The following is a 14195-nucleotide window of genomic DNA, read 5'->3' as shown; positions in this document are numbered from 1 at the left end:
CGATCAGGTGTTTTGCTTGGGGCAACGAAATGCAATCCTTTCTAACAGATATGATGAATCAACAAGGCAGTTCACGATTTTTTGTAAGAATAATGCATCAGAAATTTTTCTGCGTTTATATAAAGTGACAGGGACAAATCGATGGTCACTAAAACGATACGATAGGTGTTTCATAAATTTGTTCTGAATATTTTCAATGCGATCAATATATGTTTCAGTTTCAGTTTCAGTGCCGGCAACCCGGGCGTTTATTTAATTTCATTGTTTTCTTTTCTTTTACCCGCCTTATGTTTGATATTGAGGATTCCAAATTATTGAGGCGAATTCTAGTTGTGACCGTTCATATGACATATATAACAGAATTTGGGTTTGTGCCACCGTAAAAGGCTTTGTAATGCGAATAATGAAACCCAATTGCTTATAAGCTTTTTTTAGAATATTTTCAATATGATCCCTAAATAAAATTTTAGAATCTAGTATTACTCCAAGATCTCTTATTGTTTCTACTCGTTGTAGGGGTACATGGTTTAGTTTGTAAGTATAATAAATTGAATGTTTTTTTAGTGTAAAATTAATAACATTACATTTATCTATGTTTAGATATAGTTGATTGTTTTTGTAATATTCCTCAATTTTACCAAGGTCTTCTTTTAATTTGTCGCAATCATCTCATGGAGCCAATACATTTATATAATTTCATGTCGTCAGTGTAAAATAGGAAACAAGAATTACTAATAACACGGTTCATGTCGTTTATGTATAAAATAAACAAGAGAGGCCCTAGATAGGAGCCTTGCGGTACCCCTGAGGGAATAATTATAATTTGTGATATGTAACCTTTTAAAGCAACAGCTTGACTTCTATTTTTAACATATGAAGAGAACCATCTCAGAAGATTACCACATATACCAATCTTCGAGAGCTTGTTTAACAGTATGTCGTGATTTACTTTGTCAAAAGCCTTAGAAAAATCTGTGTAGATGGAATCTGCCTATTTCCCATTATCCATAGAGTTAAGAACAAAATCAGTAAACCTTCCTTGGTTTGAATAAACAGATCTGCCTTGAAAAAAACCATGTTGATGGGGGCTAATAATATTATTATTACATCAGTCAAAAATTTGGTTACACACGATTTTTTCCAAAATTTTACTTAAGATACATTTTTTTTTTTAAATTAATTCCACACAGGAGGCCCTCAAGAAAATAATTTCCCTCAGGGCCTATTTCATCTTTGGGGATGCTGTGTGGAGGGTCTTTTTGTGGAGAGGAAGGAGTGAACATGGGTCTTGAAGAGTCCCATGTTGTAGGAAGGAGGAAACACAGAGGCCGGCAGTTCGTTCCACAGCCGAGCTGTTGAACTTAAGAACGAATCGTAGAAGCGACAAGTGACAAGTGACAAGTGTCAACTGTGTACAAATGTTGGGCGCACGTTTGGGGTGTATCCCGACTACGCACCGGTGCCGAAGGGATCAATGACGCTAGTTCCTCAGAGCATCTTCCATTGTAATACCGATAGAACAAGGACAGCATACCTACCTGACGCCTGTGCTCTAAAGATTGCAGTCCGTTTGTTAAGATTGGGGAATCTATCAAACGGACCGTCCGTTTTTGCACAGATTCAAGGGTTTTTTTCAGGTATTTAGGGGCTCCGGACCAGAGATGACTGCCAAATTCGACAGTAGGGCGCACTTGCGATTTGTGCAGGGTCAGCAGTTGTGTACTATGAAAGTATCTGCGGGCCCTGTACAGCACGCCCAGCTTCTGAGAGGCCAGCTTTACTCTGGCTTCGATGGAGCCCCCATACCTGAGTTGGTCACTTATAGTTACACCAAGCAAACCAATAGCTTAGAGATATTATAGATAGTCTATAATTTTTTGTTTGTCCCCTTTCTTAAAAACAGGTGAAACAAAAGCTTGTTTCCAAATGGTAGGAAATACACATTTTTTGATTCAAAGATTTTTGGAATAGTAGTGTTACAGGAGTAACTAGTGTTTCAGCACAATTAACAATAAAAATTGGGTGTAACTTATCACAACCGGCACTCTTTTTTGTGTCCACATTTTTGAGATGTTTTAACACTAATGGTGCGGTTATATCAATTGAATCAAAATTAATTGAATTTATGGTAACATCATTACTTGTATCAACAATATTTGTGGAAGTATTATTAGTAGTTTTATCGGGGACAAAGACAGATTGGAAGTAATCGTTAAAAAGATTGAAAATTCGTTGACCATCACTTGAGTAAATGTTTTTGTGATACACGTTATTAGGTACTTCAGAAGATGACTGTTTTGATTTCACGAAAGTCCAAAAATATTTCACATCTTTCCTTATATTTAACGCAGCTTTCGTTATATAATTAGTATAACACTCTTTTTCTGTTCTTTTTTGGCGAGTCCTGAGTAATGAGAAGGTATGATAATCTGAAGGGTGTAAATAATTTTTAAACTTTCGGTGCTACTTTAGCTTTTCTTTGATTATTTTGATTAGGTAGGGAGTGTACCACGGGAGATATTTGGGAGACAGATAAATGGTTTTTGATGGTACGTAGTGATCAATAGCTACATTAATAATTTCGTAGAATTTATCAGTTGCTTCTTCCATACCCCTTGAACTAAAAATATTCGAAAAGTCAAATTGCTCCAAAAACTTGTTAATCAGTAAAATTAAAAATTAAATTAAACTCGTAGTCAGCTGAATTAAACAATAAGACTGTGAAATGTCGTGGTTGATGTATTAAGCAAGGTTCGTTTTTAAGTCTTATTTCTATTTTGAAAGATTTGTGATGCAAATCTTCGGTTAAAAGGGGAGGAATGTAAGGTTGTAATGAGCATTCATGTTGCTAATGGCTAGATCAAGAACACGTTGATTTACATTTAAGATGTTATTATATTGAAAAAGTCACAAAAAGATAAAAAGTCTATAACAGTAAAGCTGGCTTTGTCAACAGGTATTTGTGATATCATCTGTCTTTCAGAATTTAGATTCCAGATAAGTCTAGAAATGTTATAATCTCCTACCAAAAGAAAGTCATCATTAGGATAGTTCAATCGGAGCTGACTAGCGGACTCAAAGTGAGCTTTAAGATTTCTAATATGATTCGTACCATGGGGATGGTAAGAGCAGCAAATGTTAATATTTTTATTAGAGGTAGTTGAAGTAATAGCTACCCATATATCTTCAGCCTCTAGTGTGGACCAGCTAGTTTGTTGATTAACATTATATTTAGACTGGACAGCAATAAGAACACCCCCTCCCAATGTTTGAAATGTGAGATTATAGTTTCTGTCACGCCTAAAAACATTATATCTGTCGTCGAAAATCTCCGGATCACAAATATTATCAAGAAGCCAAGTTTCTGAAATACAGATAATATCAAAGTCATTGTTTAGAACAGCCCTTAGAAAAATCATGCGTTTTTGTGCGCAGTCCTCGTACATTTTGATAGTATATAGTTAAAGAAGCCATATTGTATTACACAGATAAAATATCAAAAAAATACATTTTTCATAATAAAAATAATAGTAATGGTATAATGAAGTAAGTATGTGAATTCGATTCATATAGATAAAAAGTGTTCGAAGCAGATTCAATACCTTACGAGATGTATAGCATGCCATAATCTGACTGAATGTAGTTTGTTTACTGACAGCTTATAAAAATGAAGTATAGTTTTAAGTTCTGAGTGATACTCTCAGTTGCGCTCGCGGGAGATCACCAATCAGAATCTGTAAGTTATTTAAATTATTTGGACTTTGGGGTACCTTTCAACAATTTCCTTCCTATTTATTTTTTCATCTTCTAATTTCCTTAGCTCCATAATATTCCGCAAATATTGGGGAGTCATGGATACTCTGGTTTCGGAAAATTGGTACTCTTGCATTGTTTCACATAAATATTCCAATAAATTTTCATGGAATCACATAGAGAAGAGATGGGACTCTAAGGACTACGAGTATTTGTTCCATAAATTAAAATAATCTAATTGATACTCTGAAAAAATACCTTAGATTCTTTCCCCGTTTTTGTGTTAATGCCAACCATATTGCAAGTGCATGAGCGTGCATTCTCATATAATATATTTACACAGTTAAAACTTTCCGTCGTTCCATGGCACTTAAAATTTGTCAACACAGTCTATAATTTTATAAATGGATTATTTTTTTCTTTAATATGGCAACACTGATTTTGGAACAAATTATAGGAGATTCAAATCTGAAGTTATATTAGACTCCTGCATCTTCAAGATTGGCTTTGACAGAAAAATGTGATGTTAAATTAGACATTTAAATCTGGCAGATTGACATGGATATGAAAAATGTCAGGTCATGTTAAAATTCAATCAGGCAGTTCGTGGACAAGAAAAATATGAGGTAGTGTTAATCTTCTGATACAGGCAGATTCACATGGACAGGAAGAATATGAGGTTATGTTAGACTTCAGAACTAGGCAGATTGACTTGGACAGGAAAAATTTAAGGTTCTATAACATTCAGACTTCGGAATCAGGCAGTTTGATTTGAACAGGAAAAATGTAAGGGCCCGTTCCCACTTCCGTTTTAAAACGGAGGCGGGTCCCGTTTTAAAATCGGATGCCCTAGTGGCTGTAGTGGATGTATGGAGCTGTTCACACTTATCTGACACGATTTTAAAACGGATCCCTGTTTAGAACAGGGCCATAGGGAATCCGATTTTAAAACGGGACCCGCCTCCGATTTTAAAACGGAAGTGGGAACAGGCTCTAAGGTTCTGTAAAATTGTAAAAAGACTTCGGAATCAGGCAGATTGACTTAGACAGGAAAAATAAAAGGTTCTAAAAAATTAAAACTTTGGTATCAGGCAGATTGATTTGGAGATGATTCTACATGATGATAGAAGTAAAAAAAAATCTTCTATAAAACGTAGCTCATTCAGAATATCAACCGAGCGCTGCCGGTGAAAATTTTACTAGGTTCACGGACGAACTAACAAAAATGTGTTGGCAAAGTCACATCCTAAACAAAAAATTGCAAGAAATCTTTCATACTTTAAATTGCATTAAAAGCAGATCTCAACAATATAAACAAAACAATCTGCAGTGTTAATTTTTTTTTAAATGTGAAACCGCAGAATACTCCCAACCGTCTGGAGCCAGTGAGACAATGGGGTTTGTTGTGAGGCTGAAGTTAATGGGGAGGGGTAGGAGATGGGGAAAGAGGAAGGTGGGGAAGTGCCTGGATATTGCCAGATCTGATCACCAAACAAGGCCAAAGCCATTTCAACCAATGTCACTATTGTGAATGGTGGTATTACCCCAGAACGATACTGATAGTATCTTCCACTTTAGAACGTGCCGTAAATGTACTATATATTATTTTTAATTAGCATATTGTGTAATAACACAAATTAATCAAATAAAATTTACTTGCGTTTGCCGGAATTCAAACCCATGACCTCTGGCTTGCTATTCAAGATCCTTACCCCTCGACCACTTGTTTATAATAAAATAAGTGCACAAAGACGGCCTTTCGCTCAAAATCATATTAAAATAACCCCCCAAAGCATTGTTAACTATTGATGGCCCGACTAGCGAGTTAAATTGCCTGCTGATGGGCGATATTGCCGAAAAAAGTTGTGAAATTAAAAAATGACCTGGTCCAAGCAATAATTGAAAACATCAATTAATATTTCAGAGTGTTGGAAATCACCGATTTAAACATATGATGCGCTGTTCATTTTTTTCTAGACTTTTTGACGTACCATAAGTGTTGACTAAACAAGTGCAGTAGAAGGTACTGTCGGTAACTTACTGGCCAGTTGTCCATTCCTCGCAGGGGGCGGGGGCGGCTGGGAGGGTGGTGGGGCGGGCGGGGCCCCCCTCGGGGGCGGAGCGCCCCCCTCCTCACGGGCCCTGCGGTCCGGGGGGCTGGCAACTGCAAAAACAATAATGTTTTTAGAATATTTACATATATTTTAAGGAATGTTTTATGTATTCATTGAACATTTATTTATTCAAGTATGTAGGTACTTAAATATGTGTAGATATTCCTACACTATATTCTTCTTACACTACTCTCTCTGTTCATTCGCTCTACATGCCCAAACCACCTGAGGGTCCCTTTCTTAATTTTATTCATTACGCTTACATCAACCTTGCATTCTTTGGGGATCTCCACATTTCTCACACGATCATACATGGTTTTACTACAGATATGCCTCCGAGATCTCATTTCAACAATTTTCAGTCTGCTTTCATCCTTCTGCCACACATAATATGATTTGCAAAGATGTAACATTATAATACAGCGACTGCATCTTGTAAGATGATTTATAATTATTAGGTCCTACCTTTATGAAATAAATAATTATTATACATAAAAGTGATAGTGGTTTGAGCCAGAAGTCTGAATTTTATTAAAACAATATCGACTTACCAATGGTTCCAGTATCACTGTCGATGCTATTCATGTTTCCCTGGACGCTTAAGGTGATTAGGTCCTTAACTTTCAGCTTATGCACACTTTTATGATCCCACAATTCCGAATTTATTATAATATTTTTCATTAATTTTAAATGATAAACTAATATTTATAAGACAAATTTTATGCATAGCACAAATTATTATAAGCAATAATTAGTCGGCTGAAATATTAATGCAACTTGAAAATATCTTCCGATTAAAAATAAATGCCGCCAACGGGAATTACTAATTACTGCTTATAATAATTTGTTGAAATATTTTTCTATCGTCTGATGAAAATCTACATAATTTATATTTCAAAAACTTCCGCTTGATGAAAGCAACAAACTTTGGACACGGTGGGTAACGCAACAATCTTGTTCTAATAATTTATTCCAAGAATTATTACTGCTTTTTGTTGTTTCTGAAACTAATACATTTCCAAACGGGATTACAATGATTTTTGATGGATTCCGAGTAAGACTATGTCAATATTTAATGAAGATAGAAAATAAAATGACAGAAACAACCATCACAAAAACATTCCCCTTTAAGCAAGAAAACTCAATATTGTATAATTTAAGGTAAGAGCGGGTCTCACCCATACCTTAAATTGAAAAAAATCAATACATTTCAAAGAAAAAGAAACAGAAGATACGGAAAATAAAATGATTAGCCAGATTAAAAATTCCGCGGGATTTGTGGGATTAAAATAAAGGGGTGTTGAATTGAAATCGTGCAAACGTTTCATGAACATTTATTATTATTTCATATCAATGAACTTTTATACTGGCATTTTATTAATAAAGACCTCGAAAACTTAACTTAATAAGGACTTTAATAAAAATAAGATCGTAAAAAATGGAAAATATAACTGGCGTCTGAGAATTATTGTACTCTTCATTATTCGGTATCGATTGTCTATTTTACTAGTATATTATTAAAAAAAGACACTAAAAAATAACGCTAAAAGTATTTTTAGAAAAATATAAAATGAAATGTATACAATACAAAATGTAACTGACATTGGACATTTGTGCACTGTAACTCAGCAGCTGAAAACGATTTCTCTGCTTCCGCACTAGTTGGTGGGACTGTCATACCGAAGAAGAGTGCTGGTTTTTGGTAAAAATTTAGTTTTTTACCAAAAGTTTGGCTGATTTTCAAAACAACAAGGTTATATTATAGTGATTAAGTTTTGCGGTATTATGCCGTGTTGCACTATCTCCTTCTTTAACCAAAGTTTGAGACCGCATTACAGTGTCAATAATTTTTTATTTTTAATGATTTTATTTTTTTTAAAGATTTTTTATTTTTTATTTTCTACGTTCGTTTTATTTTCCATGAAGTGGTGAATCATTTAAATTTACTGAATTTAATGTTCATGTTTTTTATACAAATAGAACGGCGTCATTGCGTCTCACAATTTTCACCTCATATGGGTGTTTTAAATGTTACCTGGATATTATAGTGCACTGAAACTTTTTTTATTTGAGAAATGTTGAATAATTGATACGGTCTCATTTTTTTAAAAGTAAGGAATATTTCAAAGCTTCATAACCCAAATGTTGTTCGAGATTTTGAAAGAAAACATTGTGGAAATTTTATGACGCCAGAATTCACTGTTTGATTTTCTGTTTTATGAAGATAACGAGCACAATGTTTTTTTTAACAAAGAAAATGTATGTTTTTTAAATCCCACATCAACCACCGCACGCTATTATATAAAACGAATGTATGAATGATATTAAAAATGTATTAGCCTGGGGAAATGGACATAATGTACCTACAATGTGAAAAGTGAAGTTAATAAAGCAGTTGGAAACAGAGAAGATATTTAATTAAATATTCATTTAATCCCTGACAAAGCTTTAGCCTTTTGAGAATATTATAATTTGAAAAGAAATGCCTGAGAAAATTGAAACTTAATTAAATGGTTTTAATATTCTGTATCTAATACCTTTTTCTGGCTGTGTTTGTTCTCAAATTATGCTCGTAATATAGGGGGAGAGAATTAAAATCATTATTCAATCATCCCAGGGTGGGATTTAGCCTCCTCCACAATGCTTTACCACATCACGTATACATACTAAGGTGTATACGTAGCTGTGGTACCTCGTCATTTGCCTCTGGTCTTCAGTCCTTCCTTTCTCTTCCAATAATATTTCACAACATTTATCCATCTCTTCCTAGGTATTTTTTTAATGTTTGAAACTGCACAAGTTTGATTTTCTGCGCTAGTATAATACTATATGATTTATTATTAAATATTTTTTAAATCGTGATAATTCTCATATAAAACACGTGGTGTTCAGTGCTTGCAAAATAAACCCCAAGTTGTAAGTACTAGTAATTAATATGGAAATACAGACAATCAACAGAGCACATAAGCAGTAATATATAAAAGTGCATTTGTTCCTTTGTTTCTTGTGTGCACTGTGCATTATACACGTGCACTTGTATAGTAGGTATGTACTATGCAGTGTGCACGAACATTTAGAAAATTTGCATGACATCAGAGAGTGCAGTTACGGTTTGTGCACGCAACTGTATGGCGCCTACCCGTTCTTTATGGCTGGCTGGAATAACTAGGCTCGAATTACAACCAGCTTACGAGACCTTCACAGCCTTTCAGATCACCCTTTGCCCACACAGGCTCTGGCACAGAAATCACGATTGGTAGAGCAAAACTTACTTTGTGATTCAACCCTTATTGCTTATGCGGCACACCCCAAAAAGCATATACACTATAGGCTGGAATGACTTTGGAAAGGAAGCATTAGAAGCAATATTTATTTGACTTAAGTATATAAAACAGGAATGACGCTTAAAAACTTGGATACATAAAAGTTGAGTAATTAATTATATATTTATTTATATTATACGCCCGTACTGGCTTTTAAAAACATATGATGCATATAATGATTTAGTGGATAATTTTTTAGTGTTATTTTACTTGCCATGCAAGGAATGCTCCTGTGTTATGGCGGGTGAAGTATACATATTGAAATTTATCGTTATATGCATAATAATTGATATAAATTTATACAATTAAGATTTAGTTATTAATTTTTGTACGATACTGTAATTAAGAAAATTGGAAAAGGTATGTGAGAGATGTGTGAAGGGAGAGTAGGTGGTTAGAGTGTAGAATGTATGGGTGTTATGATTAAAATGTATTGCTAATGTAAAAATTTATAGAGTTATTTGTGTTTTGAAAGTATGGAGTTTGGTTACGGTTTTAAAGTTATCACTAACTAACTAACTAACCATCACGCCGTTTCCCCGCAGGGGTAGGCAGAGAGGACGGACCGCCAAACAACTCGGTCTTGGCACACACTCCTTGCCTCATTCACATTCATACATCGTCTCATACATACTCTTCTATTATTCTGACTCTTGACATGGCCCAACTCGAGTATCTGATTCACTTGATCGTGCCATGTCTTCCTCGGGCGTCCCCGACTTCTGCTACCATTCACATTTGCATCATATATCCTCCTTACACTCCTATCTTCGCTCATTCGCTCTACATGCCCAAACCATCTAAGCGTCCCTTTCTTAATCTTACTCATTACGCTTACATCAGCCTTGCACTCTTTGCGGATCTCCACATTCCTCACACGATCAAACATGGTTTTACCACACATACGCCATAAGGTTAAAGATTTTAGGAGCTAGGTAGATGAATTATCTTTGTACTGAAGTTAAGGTACATTGTAGTGTCAGTTGGTTATATTTATGGTGATGTGATTGTGTTATAAGAGCGTTTTTAATTGTATTTTGTACAAGCAATGAGTAAGCATCAATTTTAGATGGAGTTGACGTATAATTAAGACATAGGGATTGGCAGAGAGTATAGTATACTGATTTAAGTGTTGTAGGAGTAAAGATTTTCTAAGTGTTCGAAAAACATAATATGCGAATGAGGGGATTTGGGCTGGCTAAGTGCTGATCTAGACGTAGAATCAAATCTCCCAGATATTTGTTAAAGAAATTATAACATTGTAGGCATACAAAAGAATATTACAAGATAACATTAATATTTATTTATGAGGTATGTTATTAAAGCCATTTTGCGACTAAATTTCGTGCAGTTGAACACATCTACTATATCGGAGAAAATATTGCTAACTGCATGCGATCTAGGTATAAGTATCTAAATGACTCAGTCCTGATATTGTTGATAAATTAAAAATATTTTTTGATCGAGTATTTCTAGTTTGTATTTGGAAGATAATTAGGTTAATTAAATCAGGACTGTCTATAATACCATTTCACAAACAAGTCTTCTATATGAGAGTTTTAATAGTTCCATTCTTAAATTTGTGATTTCTATATGTAGGTCGAGTTTAAAGTTAATATATTTTCGAAATGTACGCTGAATATTTTCAATGGAATCTGCGTGGATTTTAAAATGAGGAGTCTAGATAAAAGAATTATATTCAATTTGACTTCAAACTAAAGAAGTATATAAGATTTTTAATGTTGATTTCTTTTTAAATATTAGTGTATTAAATTAAACAATAAATAATAAAGGATAGGCCTAACAATCTATTATTGATACCTGTTCGCTGATTAGGTTCTTAAGTACCTTTAAAATAAAGGGATTCCTCACACTATCAGCACAATATAATTATGGTAGAACCTTTATTTTATGTTTTGATTGTGTCATTAAAAATGCGATTGAAAAAAAACTCCTTCATTATGAAAACACGGGATAGTTGTTTTAATGTCTTAATGTTCGCGTTAAAGGAGAGAAATATCCAGTATTTGGTAAGGTTTAATACAGAAAATTTATTTTATCCTTGTTGATTTTCTTGATAGTATGTTAATGTAAATTTGAGATAAAATATATAAATCAAAATAAGCAATTTATTAATTTGGATGTAGGGTTTGATAGTAAATTTTTTTAATTTCTATGGCAAGACTTGTATCTACCTTCTAAGAACTTTGGGCAAGACCAATTTTGAAATGAACTGTTTTAAAGTAAGGGATATGATGTTCCCTCAACTGAAAATTAAACAATTTTTATAAAATGTCAGTATTTTTATTTTCCAACGCAGCCGCTAGGTTGAATGTTAACACGATAAAATTATTTTTTGCGGTGCCGACATTTATTGAAAAAAAAATATTAAGAAAATTATAACCTAATAGTTCAAGCAAGTGAAAAATCCCGGGATATTATTATTGTAGGATTTGGATTTCTCGAAGTGGTGGTTAATTTTTTCTGAAAGCTTCCCTAGCTGTTCGGTTGTTAAAAGTGGAGAGGGGGTTGCCAAAACGATAAAGAAAGTAAACGGTGCTGTCATAAGCGCAGCAGTGAATTGGTGGACATTTAACAATCGTTGAATTGCAACAAAAACAAAGTAGATATCCGCACAGATCCTTGTGGCACGCCTGCACTGATTTGGTGCGGACAGGAAGAAGAGCCGTCAAAATTTTCTAGATAGTTCTTCCCCTTGAGAAATTCCGCAATCCAATTATGCAGGGTTGGGTGGATTCCGTACAATGGAACTTTTCCGACAAGTGCCCTGTGGAAGACCCTATCAAAGGCATTGGAGATATCCTACCCGATGGTTTGGGTTTCCCCGAAACACTCCAAGTACCGCCACCAAACATGCGTCGCATACCCGCATTATATGTATATCACCACAAAATCGGTTTTGACGCAATTCGTATTGCCGTTATACTCGAGATATACGCGCAGTTTGTTAGTATCCACATTTTCCAACATTTTTGAGAGTACGGAAGTGATGACTGTGGGCGGTAGTTGGATGGGTCGGAGTGGCCCTCTGTCAGGGATTGGGTGGAAAATCGTCTTTTTACTATTTTTCCAACCTTTCCACTATTGAGTAAAGGTTTGAATAATTTTGAGATCACCGGGGTTAATTCTGCGGAAGACCAGCTCTTAAGAACCAGTGCAGGTATTCCGTCAAGTCCGCTATCACCCTCATCTCGCATACAAGCAAAAAACGAAAAATGTTCCTGACGTCCTTCCAAGAACGATGGACTTTTGTATTTCAGATAGTAAGTCAAAATTTTGTGGTTATCTTCACAAAATCTTTTATTTCCATTATTCATCCCAATTAACTGAGGGTTTGATACACTCAACCAGTGCCTAGTATTTTATCATTGTATTTCTTGGGTTTCTTTTCTTTGATCTACGCATCGGTTTCGGGTTCTCAAATCGTTCCCCCGAGAACAGTTCTAGCGAGCGAGAAGTGTAGACCTCTATTACACGCTTGAAGTACGTACATAATAAGACCCTGCATAAAGATCAGCGTGAAGCTGTTTTAGGGTTAGCGCGCAAATACGTAACATTCTTATTTCAAAAGAAAAATGGGTATTATGTATGAATGTGAATGATCCAAGGAGTATGTAGCAAGATCGTTGTATCTGGCGGTTAATCCTCTCTGCCTGCCCCTGCACGGAAACAGCATGATGGTTTGTTAATTATGAACAATACATTTATTTTTTGCAAGTTTGCAAAAAAATATTTAAAAACCTTCGGAGTAATCATAAATCAATTAAATAACCATGGTTGATTGATGACGATAATTCCTTTAGTAGATACTGGCTATGTCAACTGGTAATTAGTTAGTAAAATAAAGGCATTATACCCACTGAATATTCTGAGATAGAATACAACGTCAAGTTATTTTGATTGATTATGGATATATTCTGAATTAATTAACACGATTAATTATCGATCATCCGAATAGAAGTAGGTACTACCCTACCAAAGTAAATTCAAATCAAAGTTTTATTTTTCATATTTATTATTATAATTTCATATTTATAATTACTATAATATTAATTGCCGAAAGTTTAAAAACTTTTTACATAAATTACTTAAAACTGTTTGGCACCACAGTACGGCATACAAGTTCCATGTACCTACCTACTGTGCCACCTTAGCTACCAGCTGAGTAAACCACCGTAGCAATAATAATTGACTACAGTATTCAGTGTAATTCGCCGGACTTGAAACATGAATTTTAACTTTGATTTATTTGTACAAAATTGCTGCAAAATAATGTACCTACCAATTTAATCACGCATATATATATTTCCATAGTAAAAACAATCCTTTCTTATTTGCTTACTCTATAGTATTATGTTTGATTTTATATATTTTATAACTAGATACTTTTTATATTATTTTTTATGTATCTATTTTACTTTAGGGAAATCAACAGTTTACAATGTGGTTCATTAATACATGTGTAATTTATCTAACTGAGAAACCAATTACAGATTTCCTCAATATACTATTGTATTATGTATCTAAAAACGTAAACACTTTACTTACAACAACTAAAAAATATTATGCTATTATAACAAACGTTATTTATGTTCTATACTTTCATACTATTTTTATATTCTACTGTATTCTCCCATACTTCCTTATATTACTATATAGTCATTTACATTATTTATGTTCTACTTTCATACTATTTTCACGTTATTTATGTTCTACACTTTCATACTATTTTTATATTCTACTATATTCTTCCATACTTCCTTATATTACTATATAGTCATTTACATTATTTATGTTCTATTTTCATACTATTTTCACGTTATTTATGTTCTATACTTTCATATTATTTTTATATTCTACTGTATTCTTCCATACTTCCTTATATTACTATATAGTCATTTACATTATTTATGTTCTACTTTCATACTATTTTCACGTTATTTATGTTCTATACTTTCATACTATTTTTATATTCTACTGTATT

The 14195-nt window shown here is 33.9% G+C and overlaps 1 protein-coding gene across 8 annotated transcripts in view; it reads right to left on the bottom strand.

Moving 5' to 3' along the window:
- LOC149424522 (dual specificity calcium/calmodulin-dependent 3',5'-cyclic nucleotide phosphodiesterase 1A-like) overlaps window positions 1–14195 on the bottom strand; it is a 618560-nt gene that overhangs the window by 139028 nt on the left and 465337 nt on the right. For all 8 annotated transcript variants that reach the window (XM_089651657.1, XM_089651656.1, XM_089651659.1 and 5 more), the window contains exon 3: window positions 5795–5917. In XM_089651657.1, the coding sequence (XP_089507783.1) occupies window positions 5795–5917 (123 nt within the window). The remainder of the gene's footprint in view (window positions 1–5794; window positions 5918–14195) is intronic.

The sequence above is a fragment of the Hesperophylax consimilis genome, chromosome 4 (genome assembly GCF_061612785.1).
Source record: "Hesperophylax consimilis isolate HC1 chromosome 4, BYU_Hcon_1.0, whole genome shotgun sequence".
Classification (NCBI taxonomy): Eukaryota; Metazoa; Arthropoda; class Insecta; order Trichoptera; family Limnephilidae; genus Hesperophylax; species Hesperophylax consimilis.
This window is presented reverse-complemented; position numbering and strand designations above follow the sequence as displayed.